General features: G+C 46.1%; 2 protein-coding genes across 2 annotated transcripts in view; both read right to left on the reverse strand.

Annotated features, from left to right (window-relative positions):
- The window catches only part of LOC110199025 (uncharacterized protein C1orf167), a 33,973-nt gene extending 33,004 nt beyond the window's left edge, over positions 1–969 (reverse strand). The window contains exon 1 of the mRNA XM_078145673.1: positions 90–969. Coding sequence (XP_078001799.1) covers positions 90–773 — 684 coding nt within the window. The 5' untranslated portion in view covers positions 774–969. The remainder of the gene's footprint in view (positions 1–89) is intronic.
- On the reverse strand, positions 968–21,325 carry LOC144454158 (uncharacterized). The gene is made up of 3 exons (XM_020973733.2): positions 18,519–21,325; positions 14,275–14,462; positions 968–2,688 (listed from the first exon to the last, which is right to left on the reverse strand). Exons 1-3 carry the CDS (start codon positions 18,887–18,889, stop codon positions 968–970), a joined length of 2,280 nt encoding a protein of 759 aa, XP_020829392.2. The 5' UTR covers positions 18,890–21,325.
- Between the last annotated feature and the right edge of the window lie 74 nt (positions 21,326–21,399).

Genomic DNA, 21,399 nt, shown 5'->3' on the forward strand with positions numbered 1-21,399 from the left:
CGGAGAGGAAAGGCCAAGCAGGAAACATGGGATGCCAGGGGTGGCAGACCTGGGCTCCAGAAGCTGGCATCCCCCATATCCCCTCTGACCTCTCCTGGCGGTGGCTCCAGCTGTGAGGCCCCAGCTGCCGGGTGTAGCTCACTCTTGTTCTGGCTTCTTGTCCCAAGGTTCCCAGCAAGGCCCTGCTCCATCCAGGGATCCTCCTGTTCATTCGGCCTATGAGCTGCTTCCCAATGCTGCTGCGCCAGGAGATGCACCCCAACAGAAGAGGAGGCTGAAAAATAGCTTCTTGAGCCCAGTCTACCTTCTTGCCCTGAGAGGCAGGGCCCAGGGGTGGCGTTCTTCAGGAGGCTCTGCTTAGCACCACCCCCAGATCCTGAAGAGGTCCCTTCTTCTGGGCTTCTCCAGTGGGTAGGGACAGGACCTTCCTTAGGGCCTGGGGGAGGGGTATTTGTGTCCCGGGGAACCAGGGACATGAGGACCTCCCAGATTTGCCACAAATGTCCCTCCAGCTGAGTCTTCATCAATTCCGGTCCCCTGTCCACTTGGGAGCCTGCAGCACAAGCCAGCATCCCTGACTTGGGCAGGCAGGATCTTTCAGGGGAGGCTGGCCCTGCCTGGTGGGGGTCCCCCAGGACTGCGCCCCTCCCTGAAGGTAGGAATAGCTTATCACAGAAGGCTTGGGGAAACGCAGAGGGGAGAGCTGCTGCAGAGCAGGGGGCTGTATCAGGCTGAGGGAAGGGAACTGGGTTGGCAGCCCTGAAGACATTCATCCCGCTGGTCCCAGGGGACAAGCTAGGGGCAGTCCCGCCATGCCCCTCATCAGAGGAGGGGAGGCTGAAATCACCCAGCTCCTTGGTGTCAGGGAACTGACCCCAGCCCTGTGTCCTGGGAATGCCAAAGGCCCTGGTGAACTGCTGCACACCCTGAGGGCACCCCAGTGCCAGGCTGGCAGAGACTTCTGGAGTCACATCCTGTGGGAAAGGGTAAGGGCGCTAGGATACTCTGGCATCAAGTTGGTGGAGGCCTCTGGAACCTTAATCTTGCTGGAGCAAGGGTGGAGGCTAGAGTATCCTGGTGTCAGTTTAGGGGAGGCCTTGGCAGTTGTGGTCTTGTCAGAAAGAGTATGGGGGCAGGGGTACCCCAGTGTCAGATTTGGGGGGGCCTCTGGACTCACAGTGCTATGGGAAAGAGTAAGGGGGCTGGGATGCCTAGATGGCAGACCTGGGGAAATCACTGGACTCATGGTGCTGTGAGAGACAGTGAGGGGGCTGGGGTGCCCAGATGTCAGATCTGGAGAAATCACTGGACTCATGGTGCTGTGGGAGACAGTGAGGGGGCTGGGATGCCTGGGTGTTAGATCTAGAGAAATCACTGGACTCACAGTGCTGTGAGAGACAGTGAGGAGGCTGGGGTGCCCAGATGTCAGATCTGGGGAAATTGCTGGACTCACGGTGCTGTGGGAGACAGTGAGGGGGCTGGGATGCCTTGGTGTTAGATCTAGAGAAATCACTGGACTCACATTGCTGTGGGAGAGAGTGAGGGGGCTGGGGTGCCCTGGTGTCTGGTGAGGGGTCTCTGGAGGCACAGCCCTGCAGGGGTGGGTAAGGGGACTAGGGTGCCTTGGTGTCAGATCTGGGGAAATCACTGGACTCACAGCACTGCAGTGGTAGGTAAGGGGACTGGGGTGCCCTGGTATCAGGTGAGGGGTCTCTGGAGGCACAGCCCTGCAGGGGTAGGTGAGGGGATTGGGCTGCCCTGGTGTCAAGGCTGGAGAGGCCTCAGGAGAAGTGGCCCTGTTGGAGTGGGGCCAGGTTCTGGGTTGCTCCTGAGAGGCTCTGAAGAGTTCCATTGGCCACTCAAGGTGCCTCCTAGACAAGAGCAGGCAGGCTGACTCTGGGGAAAACTTAGCTCTGGGCCCCAACACCAGGGGGTGAGCTGGTCGCTGGCATTGGCCTGAAAGGCCCAGGTCCTCCAAGGTGAGGGGCCGTTTCACAGGATTTGGGGCCCAGCAGCCTGAGGTACTCCGCAGTCTTGGGCCGGGCTGGGCAAGACAATCCTGATGCCCAGACCAAGGGGGAGGGCTCAGCTCAGACCCTTGAGCCTTTGTGACTTTTGGTGAGACCCGCACAGTGTTCCCAAGGCCAGGGGATGAAGATGATGGTTCTTCCCTCAGAAAGGGGTATCCGTGGCTCTGGCTCTTTGGCCTGCCGGGCCAGGGAGCTCTTTCAGAACGTAGGGGCCACAAGGGTTCCCGCAAGCAAGCTGCCAGGTTCCTGTCTGGCCCCTCTAGGGTCTGGGGTCTCCTGTGTCCCCCTCTCCTCTCTGGGTCTGCTCTGCTCAGCTTCATGTTGCTTTGCTGGAAGGAAAACCCTCTCCACGGCCCAGATGCCCCTGGCCTCCAGGCCCGGGGCTGCAGGTTACTCTGTTGCTCAAAGCCAGAGTTACTCACCAGGCTTGTGGCATCTTGCAGGGGCTGGCCAGCAGGAGCCAGGTTGGTCTGCACCAAGGCCGGGAGCTGCCTGCTGACCACAGGCCTCCCCACCTCCAACCTGCGGCCTGGCCCCAGGCCTGGTAGAATGGTAGGGACGGTCCTTTTGCTTTGTGTCTGGAAAGATGCCGTCTTGGTATCTCGTCCATCGCCCACAGAGAGGCTGATGCTCACATTCTTCTGAACCAGACGTTGTCCTACAAGAAAAGCCACAAGGACCAGGAAATCAGGGTCAATCAATCAATCCATAAATAGGTGCCAGGCACTATGCTAAGCACTGGGGATACAAAGAAGGGTAAGAAACAGACCCTGCTGTCTAGATGTGGACATTCTATTAAGAAGGAGAAAACACGTCCGAGCAAGAGGAAACATGGCGTAGTGGCTAGTGGGCCAGCCTTGGAGTCAGGAAGGCCTGGGTTTGAATGTTGGCATAATGGAAAGTCCCATATTTGACTCTTACTCCCTGAGTGGCTCTGACAAATCAATAACTTCTCTGGGCCTGCACTTCCTCAGCTGTCAAATGAGCTGGTGGGACCAGATTACCTCTCAGGTTCCTTCTGGAACAAGGAAGAACAGGGCCTGGTCTTGGAGTCAGGACTGGGGTTTAATCGCCCCATGCCGTGACTCTAAAGTGTGCCCCTGGACAACCTCTGTAGGCCTCCGTTTCCTCTGGCATAGGGCAATTGATTTACATCTGTTTCAGGAATGGTGGTGTTTCTACATTGGGAATTTCCAGTGTAGAAATTCCCTCCCAAATTGCTGTCTGGCAGCTAGCCTAGAGAGCAGTCTGGACACAGGGAGAAGTTACATTACTTGGTCTGATGTAGCACTCATAAAATTACAAGTCAGAGCTGGAAGGGACCGTAGAGATCACTACGTCTAAAGCCCTCGTTTGACAGCTGAGGAAACTGAGGCCTGCAGAGGTTGTCCAAGGTCACACCTTGTAGTCGGGGAACAGGGGGGATTAAACCTCAGTCCTGACTCTAACTTTTATTCTTCCTCTTGCACCAAAGGTCACAGATTTAGAGCTCAAAGGCACTTCGAAGCCATTAAAACCAATCCCCTTATTTTTAAATTCATAAAATAAAATACAAAGCATTGCCAAGGAAACCAATTCTATTGAAATAAAGTTATCAAAAAAAAATTTTAAAAACAAGTTTATGGACTCCCTGAAATTTATCCACAGACTCATTGGGCATCTGGGAACCCTGGTTAAAAACCCTTGGCTTAGAACTTTTTCTCTTGAAAATATTAAAAATTTTGTTTTGAGAAGGGATCCATAAGCTTCATCAGATTGCCAAAGGGGTCCAGATACAAAAAAATAAAAAAGATTAAGATAAAGGAGGAAATTTAGATGATGTATAAATAAAAGATATCAATATTATTTTTTTAAAGGTTAGGAATTCATGACCTAGGCAGTGTCTAACTCGGGGACAGCCCTGGACCCCTGTGGCAACAAGAGAAAGTGGACAAAGACATGGAACAGACAGAGCCCAATGCAGAGAACCATTTGGAGCTCTTACAAAGGGGGAGGAAGGCCTGGGGCATGGTCTAGAACAGGAGTAGGAGTCCTGTAGCAACAAGCAGAAAAAGGTCTCAGAAGCAGGGGGCCTTTCAGCAGAAAAGTGGCCCTGAGCAGCGTCTAAGTAACCCAGGCCGAACTCAGCATCCAGGCAGCCTGGGTCTGAACCACAGCAGGAGATTCTTGTAGAACAATTTTTGTAGAAGGTGGGGGCATCATTTTAGCCATAAGGCTCGGGCCCAAATAAGGCGCATCCACACTACAAATTAGGGTGCCATTCATGTAGAGCTCCCCAACCCTCAATTCCCAACCCCCTACCCAGACTCTGAATATGCTGAAATAAGCAAACGAAACAAAATGCCAAATACTATGATAAAATGCTATGGATAGAGAGAAGCCCAAAGGGAGACCCCCAAAGGAAAAAGTAACCTCAGAACATGTCCAGACAGAATATGTCTGAGGTTCCATGAGAACCTCAGAGAAAAAAAAATTAGCCAAAACAGATTACAAGAGTACTTGGATGAAATCTAACAAGATATGCAAAAAAAGCCAGGAAAGAATTAGAACGCCTAACAGTGATAAACTTCATTCAAGAACTAGACATCCTAAAAATGAGAATGGGCCAAAAAAAAAAAAAGCAACTCAGTGAGACAACAAGAAATCCTAAAACAAAATCAAAAGATTGAAAAAAAAACACCAGAAAAAAATGTAAGGAATACAATATTTTTAAAAAATTGACCTGAACACAAGTCAAGGAAAGATAATGTAAGAATTATTAGCAAAACTGAAAACTGTGATAAAAAAAATTTTGGATACTGTATTTCAAGAAATCATAGATAAAAACTGCCTAGATCTCTTAGACCCAGAGGGCAAAGTGAAAATAAAAAGAATTTATCACTGACATCTAGAAAGAAGCCCTACAATGAAAACTCCCAGAAACTTGCTACAATTTTTTTTCTCCCAGTTTTTTATTTTCCTTCTATTCTTGGTTGCATTGGTCTTATTTGTGCAAAAACTTTTAAATTTAATATAATCAAAATTATTTTATATCTCATAATGCTCTCTATTTTGTTTGGTCATAAATTCTTCCCTTATCCACAGATCTCGAAGGTAAACTATTCCATGATCCTCTAATTTGCTTATGGTATTACCCTTTATGTCTAAATCACGTGCCCATTTTGATGAACAAATACTTTGAAAAAATAAAATGGCCAGATTAATAAAGGAATTGATTGTTTAAATCACGTAATATCAGAAAAGAAAACTGAGCAAGCCACAAATGTACTCCCTAAGAAAACACCCCAGGACTTTGTATACAATAGCAGCCACGTTATGCAATGACTAAGAATGTTAAACTGAACGCTTCTCAGCATTACGAGGATCTAAGACATCTCCAGAGGCCTCGGGATGGAAAATGCTGTCCACATCCAAAGAAAGAACTATGGAAGTCGAATCACTCTCACTTATTTTTACCTTCAGTTGAGTTTTGTTTCATCTTTCTGATGGTTCCTCCTATTGGTTTTAATTTTTACTTACAACTTCACTAATGTGAAAATATGTTTAATGGGCATGTAAATGTAAAGCCTATGTCAGATTGTGCGCCGTCTTGGGGGGGGGAAGAAAAAGGGAGAAAAAATTTTCAACTCAAAAGCACATGGAAAAAAAACTTTTTTTAAATTAAATTAAATTTAATTTAAAAAAAAAGAAAAGAAAAAGAAAATACCCCAGATAGTAATGATTTGTTGGTGGAGTTGTGGATTGATCCTACCATTCTGGAGAGCAATTTAAAACTATACTTAAAGGGCTATAAAACTATGCATATCCTTTAACCTAGTAATACCACAACTAGGCACATATCCCAAAGAGATCGAAGAAAAAAGGAAAAAAAGACCTATGTGTACAAAAATATTTACAGCAGTTCTTTTTCTGGTGGCAAAGAATTAGAAATTGAGGGGAGGCCCATCAATTGAGGAATGGCTGAACAAGTTGTATATTGATTGTGATTGGAATACTATTGTGCTATAAGAAATGACAAGGGATATCACTTTAGAAAAACCTGGGAAGACCTACATGAATGGATGCAGAGTGAAGTGAGCAGAACCAGGAGATCATTGTACACAGCAAAAACAGTATGGTAATGATGACCAATTGTGAAAGACTTAGCTACTCATTGGGCAGCTAGGTGGCACAGTGGATAGAGCACCGGCCCTGGATTCAGGAGGACCTGAGTTCAAATCCAGCCTCAGACACATAACACTTACTAGCTGTGTGACCCTGGACAAGTCACTTAACCCCCACTGCCCAACCAAAAAACAAAAACAAAAACAAAAACAAAAAGACTTAGTTACTCATTAATACAATGATTCAAGAAAATTCTGAAGGACTCATGATAAAAAAAATACTCTCTACTCCAGAGATAGAACTGATGAAGTCAGAGTGCAGATTGAAGCATAATTTTTTCACTTGCTTTATTTTTCTTGCTTTTTTTTGGCAACATGGAAATGTTTTGGATGATTTCACACATATAATTGTTATCATATTGCTTGTCTTCTCAATAGGTAGGGAAGGGCCTAGAGGAAGAAAGAGAATTTGGAACTCAAATTTAAAAAAAAAAAGTTAAAAACAAATTTTAAAAATTATTTTAAAGAAAACATGCCAGGAACAGATAGATTTACAAGTGAATTTTATCAAACATTCAGAGAACAATTAATTTTAATATTACATAAACTGTAAAAAAGTAAGAAAAGATGTGACCTTTCTGATCTCTTTCTATGACAGGAATATGGTCTTAATATCTAAACCAAGGAGAGACAAAACATAGAAATAAAACTATAGACCAATATCCCCAATGAACATCAATGCGAAAATTTTAAATGCCAGAAAATAGGCCATAAGACAAAATATTAGAAAGATTACACACTATGATTAAGTTGGAGTTATGTCAGGAATGTAGAGCTGGCTCAATATAAGGAGCACTGTAAACAAAATAAACCATATTCGTTACAAAAATAATAAAATCACATGATTATATCAGTGATTGAAAAGTCTTTTTCACAAAAACCAACACTTGGCTTCTATTAAAAACACTGGAAAGCACGGGAATAAATGGACCTTTCTTTAATAGAGTAAATCATAACCCTCTCAAATCAAGAACAAACATTATTTGTACTGGAGAATGTTAGAGGCTTTTCCATTAAGATCAAGGGTAAGGCAAGGATGTCCATTATCATTACTAATATTTAACAAAGTACCAGAAATGTTAGCTATAACAATAAAGAGAAATCAAGAGAGTATACATAGGCAAAGAGGAAACAAAATTATCACTTTTTTGCAGATGGTTTGATAACTTACTTAGAAAACTCTAAAGAGTAAACTAAAATTAATTGAAACAATAGATTGAGCAAAGTTGCAATATATAAATGAAATCCACCCGAATCATTAGCAGTACTGTATGTCATCAACAAAACTCATCAAGAAGAGATAGAAAGATAAAATCCCCTGAAAATAACTAAAGAATGGGACAGCTAGGTGGCACAGTGGATAGAGCACCAGCCCTAGAATCAGGAGAACCTGAGTTCAAATCTGGCCTCAGATATGCAGCTGTGTGACCCTGGGCAAGTCATTTAACCCCATTGCCTAACCAAAAAAAGAAAAAAAGAAAAGAAAAGAAAAAAGAAAGAAAATAACTAAAGAATGCATAAAATATTTGGGTAACTACCTACCTAGATACACCCACGAATTCAACTACTAAAGACTCTTTATAGCAATAATGATAAAACAAATAATTGGAGAAATATTGATTTCTTATGGGTAGGCCAAGCCAACAATATAAGGATGACAACACTAACTGAATTCATTTAATCATTTAGTACAATACCAATCAAACTACCTAAAGATTATTTTTTAGACCTAGACAAAAAAAATTCATATAAAAGAAAAAAAGATCAAGGGAAGTAATGGAAAACAGTGGAAATGAAAGTAGTCTACTGGTACCAGATTTCAAACTATATTACAAAGTTGAAATCACTAAAATGATTTGGTACGCTTTAAAAAATACCTCAATTGGAGGAACAGATTAGGTACTCACACATAGAAGTCAATGAATAAAGTAGCCTGCTGTCTGATCAGACACAAAGACCCCAGTGACTGGGGTTTGGACTCGTTCTTTCACAAAAACTGCTAGGAACATTGGAATCAATATGGAAGAAAGTAGGTATAGGCCAACATCTCACAACATATACCAAGATAAACTCCAAATGGCTGTTGTAGAATAAAGGTAACAAGGAAGAAATTACCTTTCTGATCTAGGATAGGGGAAGAATTCATGACCACATAAGGGACAGAGAGATCACAGAAGATAAAATAGACAATTTTGATTATGTAAGTTTTTGCATAAAATTGAATGTAGTTCAAATTAGAAGCGAAATAAATAGCTGGGAGAAAAAAATCCCTGCAGCAAGTCTTTCTGATAAAGGTCTTGTATAACAAGACATACAGGTTATCCCCAAAGTCTTAGTACAGTTTTAAGCTACAAAGGCTTAAGCTTTGCTTTATTAGCTTAAAACCGTACTAAGAATTTTGGGACACCTTCAGTCAGTAAATAAACATTTATTAAGTGTTTGCTATATGCCAGGCACTGTGCTATGAGGCTGAAGCTGCAGAGAAAGGCAAAAAACAATCCCTGATCTCATAGTCTAATGGGAACAGACAACATGCAATCAATTACATACAAATAAGCTAGAGGCAGGGTAACTTGGAGGAAATCTCAGAGGGAAGGCACTAGCTTTGAAGGGAATAAGGGAAGACTTCTCGTAGAAGGTGGGAATTTGGCTGGTATTGGAAGGAAGCCAGGGAGGCCAGGAAGTAGAGATGAGGAGAGAGAGAAGTCCAGGCACGAGGGAGAGCCAGAGAAAATGTCTAGGGGGGCAGCTAGGTGGTGCAGCGGATAGAGCACCAGCCCTGAAGTCAGGAGGACCTGAGTTCAAATCCGGACTCAGACCAAACACTTGACACTTACTAGCTGTGTGACCCTGGGCAAGTCACTTAACCCCAATTGACTTAAAAAAAAAAAGGCTAGAGTTGGAAGGTGAGGGGTCTTGTATGAGGAACAGCAAAGAGGCCATTGTCACTGGACTACAGAGTACATAGGGGGAATAAGATGTAAGAAGCCTGGAAAGAAGATGGGAGCCAGCCTAGGTCATGAGTGCCAAACAGAAAATTTTACATTTGATCTTGTAGGTGACATTGTAACACTGAGAGCCATTCCCCAAAAGACAAACGGGCAGAGGACACAAACAGGCATCTTTCAAAGGAAGAAATACAAACTGTCAACAGCCATAGTTTTAGAAATATGTTCTGCATGACTTCACATGCATATCATATTGCTTGCCTTTTTGTTGGGTAGGGGAGGGGCTGAAGGGAGGAAGGGAATTTAGAACTCAAAAATCAATGTTTAAAAAATTAAATTAAATTAAACAGCTACATGAAAAAGTGCTCCAAATCGCTACGATTAGAGAAATGCAAGTTAAGCCAACTCTGGGGATCCATTTCACATGCATTAGATTGGTGAAGATGACAAAAGAGAAGAATTTCAAATGTGGGCAGGGCTATGGATTGGTCCAGACATTCTGGAAAGCAGTTTGGAACTATACCCATGCACTCTATGGTAATACTTCTAGTGATAGGGGGCTTATCCCCCGCAAAAATATCAAACAAAGATAAAATATGCCCATCTCGTTGTTGGGTTATCTCAGTCATGTTTGAGTCTCCATGACCCCATTTGGGGTTTTCTTGGCAAAGATACTGGAAGGGTTTGCCATTTCCTTCTCCAGCTCATTTTATGGATGAGAAACTGAGGCAAATAAGGTTAAATGACTTGCCCAAGGTCACATAGCCAGTAAATATCTGAGGCCCGATTTGAACCCAGGAAGATGAGTCTTCCTGCCTCTAGGCCCAGTGCTCTGTGCACTATGGCACCACCTAGCTGCCCCAAAGAGGCCCATATGGAGACTAAGAGGGTGCCCACCTACTGGGGAATGGCTACACAAATTATGGCATATGAATGTAATGGAATACTGCTGAGCCATAAGAAAAAATGAAATAGAGTTTCAGAGAAAACTGGGAAGACCTCTACAAACTGATGTAAAGTGAAGTGAGGAGAACAATTTATACAATGACTAAAACTTTATTTTGTTTTGTGTTGATTTTTGTTTGTTTCTTTGTTTCTTTGGTTTTTGAGACGGGGACTCCTTGCCTCCCCCACACTCTCAGGCTGGATCCCAATTCCGACTGGAATGGAAACATTTTTTCAACTGGGGCTGTTTCTTCCCTCCTTCAGCAGCCTGGTGGCTGGCCCTACACTCCTGGGAGCTCACCATATTGGTACAGACAGGGTGGACATCTGATCAGCCTTGGTCCTACTATAGTCCAGAACCCCAGCCTCAGCTTCCCCTACTAGCAGACTATAGATGAGGGCCATCACACCTGGCTGACAACATTATAAAGAAAAATAACAAGAAAAGATTTTAAAACTCTGATTAACACAATCACCAGTCATGATTCTTCTACAGGACCAGAGATGAAGAATCTTATCCCACCTCCTGTACTTAAAAGTGCAGAACAAGACATGTATTTTTGGACTTGGCTGACATAGGAATTTTTTCTGTTTGATTTTGAATATTTTTACAAGAGCCCTATCTATCTACCTATGTCTGTCTGTCTATCTATCTGTCTGTCTGTCTGTCTGCCTGTCTGTCTGTCTACCTACCTGTCTGTCTGTCTATCTGTCTGTCTATCTATCTATCGATCTATCTGTCTGTCTGTCTATCTGTATGTATCTATCTTTCTATTAAGGGGGTCAAAGTGTGAGAGAAAATAAATGCTCATAAAAAATAAAAGTAATATATAAAATATTTATAATAGATAATACAATTCTATAAAATATTTATAAAAACATAAAAATAAAGTTTTTTAAATTGGAAATAACAAGGCAGCCTGGCAGCAGAGAGCTGGCTTCAAAGTCAAGAAGACTTGGGTTTAAGTCTCGCCTTGGACTCATCCCTGCTGGGATGCACTCCTTGGGCTCCTAGACCGCTCTCTAAGCTAAGGAGCAGTGGAGAAGATGCTGATCTGCATGGATAGAGGGAGGTTCTCACCAGGAGCTCCCCACATGAATGAAATCACAGGCTGGTTAGAAAAACAAGCAAACAAATCCCTGTAAATAGTGTAGAATTTAAGGAGTGATCAATGTGGCATATCAAAATCTGGGTTTGAATCCTGGCTAGTTTACTGAGCCCTGTAGGGCCTTGGACAAATCATTTCAGCTCTGCAGGCCTCAGTTTCCTCCTATATAAGAGGAAGGGGCTGCATGAGATGAAATCAAAGGTTGCTCTCAGTTCTGTTAGAAATGGACTTGACACCAAAAATTTAGTATCAAGAAAATTTATTATAAAGAAAGTCCAGAGGATTTAGACGTTTCTGGCCAGAAGCGGGCTCCACCCCTCTTCAGGAGGGGTGGGCCCTGAGTGCAAGGGAAAGTGTGCTTTTATGCAGTTGAATTTGGCGCGAAACCTCCCAGGCCGGGATTGGTCCATCCCTTCCCAGGCCACACCCCTCCTAACATGTTTCCCCTTGACATGCTCAAGTATGTTCCCCCTCCCCTGGTCATACATCCCATGACTCATTAATGAGGCTCCAATTTTATGCGGGGTGTGTCAGATAATAGTAATGAAGTTCATTAAGCAGGCGCACTAGCACTTTTCAGGTGTCCTCAGGTTGACCCCAACTGGTCTGAGCTGGCTTGACCCTTATCTTGATTTTGGGGTCTTCTTGGAACAATCCACTTACTTCCTATTGGTCAAGCCCAGCCCACCTACAGTGTACCACTTCCTGGGACCTTTGTTCTTTAAATCTCTGCATTATTCTCTTTCTCTGTGGAAATTTAACCTTTACCTGACTCTCACAGCTCTAAGTCTGACCCTAGGATTTGGAGCTTTCTTTGTTTATCTGAAGGTTTTTGTTGACAGCTACTAGTTTATAATTTAAAAAACGGAGTGAGAAAAGCCTCAGATAGCCCAGCCACACAGCCAACCCTGACTTTCCCTGCTATTCCCAGGAAGGGGCAGGCAGTCAACTAATCAATCAGTCAACATTTATTAAGCAACTACTGTGTGCCAGGCACCACGCGCTAAGCCCTAGAATAATGGATTAACCCACTTTTCAAAGTGTCGTTTCCTGCCCTCCTCCATTCATTTACTCTTTTCTTGAAGGCTCACAAAACAATCTGGTGAGCAGGGTGGGGCAGGGCTCCATAGACAGGAGCAAGGGAGGTAAAGGGACTTGCCTGGAGGGGACTTTAGACATCATTTAATCCCACCCCCTTACTTTAAAGAGTAGGCAGCAAACAATGTGCCCAAGTCACAGAGACGGCAAAGGGCAAAGGCAGGATTGGAACCTAGGTCTCCAGACTCCTGGCTCATGCTCTAACAGAGTAAAAGGGGAGAGAACTCAGTATTCATCCCAGTCTTCCAAATGATCCTGCCTTCTTTGCGGTCTGGTTGAAAGACTCAATGATCATGCATCCAATTTCATGAGCTACTGAATGTAGGCATAGAGGCCTACATGTCAAGTTTATGAAGTTCACCAAATAGGGATGGATAGCTAGCACTGCAGGTGACAGGATCCTCAAAGGTCATGACAGTCTAGAATATAGGACTGAACCTACTAAGATCCATTTTGATAGGGATAAATATAAAGTGCCCTGCTCTGGCTCAAAAAATCAACTTCACAAGTATAAAATGAGGTGAGTAGTCAATATCTGGAAGAGATCTGAGAATTGATACGGCAGCTCAAAAAATTAACGAGGTCTTAGGTGTATTTAGTTGGGAATAGCCTTCAGAGAGAATGAGGCGATCATCTCAATGTACTCGGCCCTGGTCAGAGCACATTTGAAACATTGGCTTAGTTCTGGAATACACATTCTAAGAAGCACAGGGATAGCCTGATGACTGTCCAGAGGAGGGTGACCAAGGTGGTGAAGAGCCTTGAGGTTATGGCATGTTGGGATCAATTAAAGGAAGTGGGGAGTTTAGGCAGCAGAAGAGAAGTCTTGGGACTGGATGGGATAGCTCCTTCAAGATTTTGAAGAACAGTGGCAGCTAGGTGGCACAGTGAATAGAGCACTGGCCCTGGAATCAGGAGGATCTGAGTTCAAATTCAGCCTCAGACACATAACATTCATCAGCTGCGTGACTCTGGGCAAGTCACTTAACCGCAATTGCCTCACAAAAAAAAAAAAAGACTTTGAAGAACTATACCCCAAATTCTGCTTGGCCCCAGGAGACAGAAACAATGGACAGAGAGGGCGGTGGAAAGAGTAACCAAAGTCATAGGCTGGTGAGTATCTAAGGGAGGACAGCTGGAAAGTGATGGAGGTCCGATGAAGTAGCCAGGGAGGGAGAGGAGACTTGGGGTGGGCCTGGCTTCCAAAGCAGGGAAGAGGGATCCCCCTCGCTATGCTTGGCCCCAGGAGGCAGAACCAGTAGCAATGGGGTCGAAGAAGCAAAGACTCCAAATTTGCCCTTAGGCTTGATGTAAAAAACAAACCAACAGCTCCCCCTCCCCCAGCATTCTTAGCAAGCGTAGAATTGCAGACTCCAGGCTGCAGGCCAGGCGCCCCAGCAACCTCTAATCTAATCCAAAAATGTGAGGGGCTTCAAGCCAAGGCTGCATTGTCACTGGTCTGGCATGTTGTGGAAACTTTTGTTTTTTTCTGATATGGGTTGGACTAGAAGGTCTTTGAGGTCCTTTTCCAACTCTCAAACTCTGTGAATTAACAAATCTGGCTTATTGCTTCTATCTCCTGGTTTTTCCATCGTACATAGAACTCTCTCCCATCTGGGCAAGGAGGCCCACGCCTCCTAACTCCCTCCCATGGAGGTCCACTTATCAGGTCATGTCTTTCTCTCTCTTACTCTTGGGGTTCGTTTTCAGTCAGAGGAGGGGCCCTCAGGGCCCCGACTCTACCATCTGCTCCTGGTAGCTTTGTCCTCTGTGCTGCTAAATCCCAGCAACCCAGGAATGTCCCAACTGAGGCCCTAAGAGGCTAGCTCTTATGTGAGTGGAAGCTGGCTAGCCCAAAGCTGACCTAGTACCTGTAGGGGTTCTGACGCCCCCAGCTGGTTTCAACCTGAGCTTCCTTCTGGCCAACGAGGGGTCCAAAGGAGGGCAACATATGTAACTCCAGGAGGCAGAAACCTCATACCTGATTGCAGGTGGTCTCCAGGCCAGGGTGGCACATTCTCCTTCCGGTAGGCATCCATGAGGTCTGGGTTGGGGATGTCACCAGGAGTCCGAAGTCCCGGCGCCCCTACCAGAATGGACTTTCTGGGCAGCAGTGACGGCCAGCAGATCGCGGATTGGGCAGGTCTCTTAAGGGGAAGGTTGGGAGATCTGAGGGTGAAAGGTAAAGCAGGGTCAAGGCTTCCCCTTATAGAACTTTCCCTGTTTGATCCCTTTACCTGGGACCTTCCTTTCCTCTTTTTTTTTTTTTAATTGGCGCGACACAGCTAGTAAATGAGGCTGGCTTCAAACTCAGGTCCTCCTGACTCCAAGGCCAGAGCTCTATTCACTGCGCCACCTACCCGCCCCATTCCCCTCCTCTTCCAGGGTAGCACCTGACCATCCCAGGTTTGAGTGGGGTTCTCAGTGGACTGAGGAGCCAGCTTATCCTGCCAACCCACCCAATTCAGTTTCCTCATCTTTAAGATGGCAGCACTGAACACTCTAAGGTCCTCTCCTGTTGTCAATCCTATGAACTATATGCCAGAATCAGGATCCTTCCCTTCCTGGCCCTTCTGACAATTCTTTCTCCTACCCTCCTAGGCAAATGTCTGTCTGTCTTTCCTGGTCCCATGTTAATCTCCAGGAAATCAAATGATCCATCACTCAGTGAGGATTGATTTACTGTTTAGTCCGTGCCAGGCGCTGTGCTAGGCCACAGAGATACAAGACCAAAAAACCCCAAAACCCAATCACTTCCCTCAAAGGACTTACATTCTATTCGGGGAGAAAATGTAGTCATAAATGATTATAGGCAGCTAGGTGGTGTGCTACAGTGAGCCCTAGATTTGAAGTTAGGAAGACTTCAGTCCATAATTAAATCAATTAGCCTTTATTATATACCTACTACATGCCAGGCACAGTGTGAAGTGCTAGATGCTGTGACCTGAGTTCAAATCCTGCCTCAGACCCTTTCTAGTTGCATGATCCTAGGGAAGTCATTTAACCATTTGCCTCCATTTCCTCATCTGTAAAATGGGGATAATAATAGGACCTTGCTCCCAGGATTGTTGTGAGGATCCGATAAGGTAATATTTGTAAAGTGCTTTGTAAATTTTAAAGTGCTGTGTAAATGTTTATTGTGATTGTTATATGGAAAATATGAAAAATGAACACAAGGTAATATTGGTAAGGAGGGCAGTGGGAGCTGGGGGGGGGGGCGGGATTGGGAAAGCCTCCAGAAGAAGAAAGTAGTGTTTGATAAAAATCTTAAAGGAGACAGTGCTAAGCGCTTTACAGATATTTTCTCATTTGATCATCATAACAACCCTGGTGGGTAGGTGTTATTATAATAGTCTGCGTCCGAATGTGAACTCGAGTCTTCCTGACTCCGGGACCAGAGCACTAACCACTGAGTCGCCCAAATGCAAGGCGTGCTTTCCAGGAGGGGGACACAGCCAATCCAAAGGCAGAGGAGTACCATATGAGAAACACCACAAAGGCCATTTTGGGTTGGCCCATGGAGTAGAAAAAAAGAGAGACCAGGGCCAGGTTATGAAGGGTTTAAATGCCCACCAAAGGAATCTATGTTTTATCTTAGAGGGAGGAGGAAGCCATCGGAGCTTTAATAAGAGGAGTGACATGGTCAGACTTAGACTTTAGGAAAACCACTTTGGCAGCTGTAAGGAGGATAGATTGGAGTGGGGAAGGCCAATTAGGAGGCTCCTGAAATAGCCCAGGGGATGAGAGGTGAAGGCCTGACCCAGGCTGGTGGCCGTGAGTAGATGCTGATGCTATGAAGACAGAACTTAAATCCAACAGGCATTTTTTTTCCAGTACCTTCTATGTAGCAGATAATCCTAGGCACTGGGGACAAGGTGTGAAACAGTCCCGACCCTCAGAGAGTCTACAACCTGGAAATGGTCAACTTCAGCAACTGAGTGGTTACGTAGGGAGAGGAAGGGATGATGTTATTGTAGCCAGACTGGGAGATGGAGAAGATGGTAAAGCCCTCGGGAAGTTCAGAAGTCAGGGGAGGGAGGGATAAGGAATTTGGTTGCGTATCACTGAATTTGAGGCATCTATGAGTCATCTGGTTTGCAATGTCCAATGGGCAGGTGGTAACGCAGGATTGACTCTCACCAGGGAGACTGAGGCTGGATGTATACGTTTGGGAGGAATCTGCATCATTAGAAACAAGAATTAAATTTGTGGGACCTGAGGTCACCAAGAAAAGAGAAGGGAGCTCAGGACAGAGGCCTAGGGGATATCCGAAATTAGGGGGGGTCATGTGGATGATGAAGCAACAATGGAGACTGAGAAGAGCAGTCAGACAGATTGGAAGAGGACTGAGAGAGGGCAGGGTCACAAAGACTCAGAAGAGCGAGTTATCTAGGGGTAGCTTGTGATCACCAGTGTCCAAGGCTGCAGACAGGTCAAGAAGGATAGGATTGAGAAAAGTCATTGGACTGGCAATTAAGGGATAGTTGGTGACTTTGCGGAGGGCAGCTTCATTTGAATGATGAGGTATGAAGCCAGATTTTAGAAGGGTAAGAAGTGACAAAGAAGAACGGAGGTAAGTTGTAGCATTTTTTTTCTTCCCTAAGGAGTTTGGATGAAAAGAGGAGGAAAGAATGGTAAGGTCTAGTAAAGGAGTTTTTTTCTTAATGATGGGAGATGGCAAAGAATTGGACACTGAGGGAGTGCCCATCAACTAAGGAACAGCTGAACAAATTGTGGTATATGAATGTAATGGAATACTATTGTGCTATAAGAAATGATGAGCAGGCAGACTTCAGAAAAACCTGGAAAGACTTATATGGTCTGATGCTGAGTGAAGTGAGCAGAACCAGGAGAACATTGTACACGTAACAGCCACATTGTGGGATGACAGACTTTGATAGACTTAGCTCTTCTCAGCAATGCAATGATCCAAGACAATTCCAAAAGACTTATAATGGAAAATGCCATCCATATCCAGAGAAAGAACTGATGAAGTCTGAATGCAGATTGAAGCACACTATTTTTTCCCCATGATTTTTTCCTTTTGTTCTGTTTCTTCTTTCACAACATGACTAATGTGGAAGTATGTTTAACATGATCACACATGTATAACCTATAACAGATTGCTTGCCTTCTAGGGGTGGGGGGAGGGATAAAAATCTGAAACTCAAAATCTTATAAAAATGAATGTTGAAAACTATCTTTATGTGTAACTGGAAAAAACAAAATACTGTTTACATGGTTAAAAATTATTAAATGATGGGAGAGACCCAGGTGTTTGTACAGAAGGAACCAGGGGATAAGGAGAGATTGAACATTATTGAGAAGGAGAAATTCAGCTGATTGTGAGGGTAATTTGCTGGTCAGTATCAATGGCCTATGTAAAGCTTTGGGAGAGTCACCTTGTTATCAGAGGCAGGAGGGAAGCAGGAGAGAATAGGGGATGAAGTCAAGGGCTTGTGAGATATAGAGAAGGAAAGAAAAGGAAAAGCCAGGCCTTGTCCTGGTCCAACTGCCTGCCCCCTCTTGATGAATTTGTATATCTGTGGCATCCTGTTCCTCTCCAACCAGAGGGAGCCAGAGGGAGCATCTTTGTGGCCAGAATCCTGGTCTTTCTACACAGTATTGCTCCCATCACTGATCTGTTTCTGTGTCCGTCATTTCCTGCCCCACTTTCCCTTCTCCACCATGTTTGTCTATGCCAAATCTTCACTCACAGTGTTTCCCAAGGACCCAATTCATTTGCCTGTCCAATCCCTCCCTTTCCTTCCCATATCTGGGTCTCTACTTACTGAGTTCCCAGGACTCTCCTCTCTCTCCCCTCCCCTGCCTACTCACTGTCTCCCTAGGACCCCCATCTGTCTCCTTTCCATCTTTCTCCAGGATCTTCATCTGTCTCCCCCCCCCCCCGCCACCCCATTCCCAAGACTCACTCCTTGCTCCTGTTCACTGCCTCCCCAGCCGCTTCATCTGCACCCCTCTCCAGCTCTAGGACTCTTATCCACGCCCTCCATCTGTCCTCAGAACCCTTATCTTTCTGCTTCACCCCAGGTCTGTCCTTCCTCACTGATCGTCCCCACCCCCGAGACCCTTACCCGTCTGGCTTATGCCTCCCACTCCTCATCCGCCCCTGCCTTTCTCCACTCCTCTAGGTCTATCCCTCTCGCTGCCCATCAGGGCTCACCCCACCCGCTCTCTCCACTCCTCCCAGGTGCCCCAACTCACTCTGACCCCCAGAGGCACGGCTTCTTCGCCCCTCCCGAGGGGTCAGCTGCGGAGGCAAGCGGGGTCCGGGGCAGGGCCAGTAACGACTGGCAGCGCCGGGCCGGGCCGGCTGGTTCAAGTTCGCGCCCCGCGGCCTCCGGGCGGGAGGGGGCGGGGCAGGCCGCAGGGGCCGACCTAGCTGGAGGCTCGCAAAGTGCCGGTGTTTGGCCGCTGGCGTTCGGGCGTGCCCCAGATAGGGAGAGCCCAGCTCCGTCCATCGCAAGCGCGCGTACTGTGCAGAGAACGTGCAGAGATTTGGGCGCTGGTTGCGTGCATCTTTGCAAAATGTGCCCAGCTAAAAACATTCCTGTTCCAGGTGGGACCGAGTGCATGGCTCTTCCCTGGGCCAGTGCGCCCTGCAAACCCTATTCCTGGGTGCATGTTTGCTCCGTGCACACTAGGTGCGCAGTGTGTCCCTGTGCCATTCCGTGACCTGCTCCAAACTGTCGGACCCGTAAAGAGCAAGGCGTTTTTAGATGTAGCGTGTGGTCCACGCACATGCCGCCGTCCCATTCTCCATTGGAATAAAGTATCTGCGTTTTATTTGGCCCTCGTCAGCAGTGCTGGGCACTTCGGTTTCTGCCTATCTTTTCTGGCACTGCCCAGTCCTAAGACTGAGAAGGGCCAAAGCCTCTGCCTGGTTGCTTAGGTCTCCTTTCAACCTGGGCAGCCCAGCCCCATCGGGTGTTTGCAGGGTAAGTCTCTTTGGCTCGGATTTGGGAGTGGCCCAGACCCTTGCTGCCTGTGTGATCATGGTCCAGTCACTTTCTAGGCCTATTTGCTCATTTGTAAAAAGGAGGGGTTGGCCAAGATGGAATGGAGTTTGCGTATTTCAGCTGTGAAGTCCAATTGACCTCAGAGATCATTTGGGCTCATTTTCTCATTTTATGGAGGAGGGATTGGAAGCCCAGGGTAAACCGCTGGGAGGCTGGCCTCCACACCAACTGTCCAGTTCCCACGGAACCAGCCATGGTGCCCCAAGCCAAAAGTCACCTTTGACTGCTCTGTCCCCAACCCATCCATCTGGTCACTTGCCAGGTTCTGTTAACTTGGCTTCATAATGCTCTTGCACCTTCCTTCGGCCCCCAAAGGAGCCACTCCTGTTCAGGTCCTCAATCAGTGCAGACCCCTGGAATTGTTTCCCAACTGACCTTCCTGCCTTGTTTCCTGATGCATCCTCCTCTCTGATAAGTAACACTTAACACGATGTATTGGAGTTCTGTCTGCCAATGCCCACAGGTCCCTTTTAAGAATGTTTCTAAATAAAGGGAATGCCCAATTTTAGTTGGAGGTTAGTAAGAATACTTTTTCCCATCCAAGTTCATGTATCTTTATGTAGGGGTCTGTGAGCCCTTGGTTCAGATACTCTCTATGCTACACAAATGAGTTCACAGAATCATAGAGACCTTGGGGATCATCTGGCTCATTTTATGCTTGAGGAAACCAAGACTCACAGGTTAAGTGACTGACCCAAGGACACACATACAGTAAGGAACAGAATCAGGATCTGAACCCAATTCCTGCATTCTTCCGACTGTACCACACTATGGTTGCGTAAACACCTGAATCCCATGGTTCTTGGTTGGAACCGCAGTTATACCCAGACTGGGGCTCCTGGCTCCAAAAGGCCAGTTTCTAGATCCATGATGATGGATCCTCCACCTTCTGCAAATTCTCCTTGATTCTAGTCAGCCTTGAAAGGAGCTACTTCCACCAAAAAGTTAAAAAAAAATCCCCAAACCCAAACCCCAAACTTCAGTGGCTGGCTCCCCAGGGTTTACTAAATATAGTGGTTCCAGGCTCACCACAACCTGGCTCCCAACCGTCTTTCAGCCAAAGCAGAATATTTTCCACACTGTCCTGCTCTCTCCCTTCAGCCCCAGACGTGCCTTTGCTCATGCCTGGGTGTCTCACCCTCCTGTTGGCTTAGCGATGCCACCCTTCCCCTAGCGTCTCCCAGCATTGCACCTGGACCTTTCACTCACACTCCCCCTCCTAGATCGCCTATGTGAAATCATCTTTACCCCTTTAGGCAGAAGGATCCTTGGGCACAGAGATGTCACAGCTCTCCATGTCTCTGGCAGCTAATACAGTCTTGTCCGTCGCATCATTTAATAAATTCATTTGAGTAAATAACTTTGCTTTCCTTCAGCTGAGTAGCTAGCAGCAGCTGCTCTGTGTGGCCATGCAGAAGCCCCCGTGGATACAGAGGGGTTCCAGCACCTGGTCCTCAAGCTTCCCCCATCCTCCTGCTCCTTAGCTGCCTTCCTCAAGGAATGACTGGAATTTCTCAGGATGGAACCCTAATGAACTGCAGCCAAAGGCAAGCATGACTCAGATGTGGTCTGGGAAGGCTTGAGAAAGGGTTAGGGAGCCAAGCCCCATTACACTTCCTGCCCTTATGATGCCTTGGGAGAATGCAAGCAGATCATCAATGGATGCTGATGATGCTAGAGAACCACTAGAGGGCTGCTTTCAAACTGGAAAGGTGGGCCAAAGGTCTGAGGCTTAGCTGGCATGTCAGCACATGTAACCTGGACACACGACCCTGTGACCACCCTGTGAGCCCTCCCCACCCAGGCTGTGGGACTCCTTGGCTCAGGCACATGACCCTGTGAGCAATGGAGGCCTCCCATTGCTGTGTTGGCTCAGGAAGGGCTGAGGACCAGGCTGGTGGGGAATCCCTGGTTCAAGTACAATAGAAGCAGCATCTCTCATGTCTGCACGAAAAGCACCTGCAAGCCTCGTCTCTCTGAATGGGGCCATCCTTCTGAACTCTGGCAGCCCTGGTGCCATGCAGAAGCCACAGCGGGTGTGCCAGGGACTGGAAATGGCTTCATAA

Source organism: Phascolarctos cinereus, unplaced genomic scaffold (assembly GCF_003287225.1).
Source record: "Phascolarctos cinereus isolate Bilbo 61053 unplaced genomic scaffold, phaCin_HiC Scaffold_726;HRSCAF=1367, whole genome shotgun sequence".
Lineage (NCBI taxonomy): Eukaryota > Metazoa > Chordata > Mammalia > Diprotodontia > Phascolarctidae > Phascolarctos > Phascolarctos cinereus.

What these genes read in the sequence shown, in the direction of transcription:
- LOC144454158 (XM_020973733.2), bottom strand. Translation starts at nt 18,889, where the DNA reads ATGCACTCGGTCCCACCTGGAACAGGAATGTTTTTAGCTGGGCACATT. An exon ending in CCGTGCCTCTGGGGGTCAGA is followed by an intron (nt 14,463 to 18,518) that starts GTGAGTTGGGGC and finishes TTTCACCCTCAG; the next exon opens with ATCTCCCAACCTTCCCCTTA. An exon ending in TGGAGACCACCTGCAATCAG is followed by an intron (nt 2,689 to 14,274) that starts GTATGAGGTTTC and finishes CTTTTCTTGTAG; the next exon opens with GACAACGTCTGGTTCAGAAG.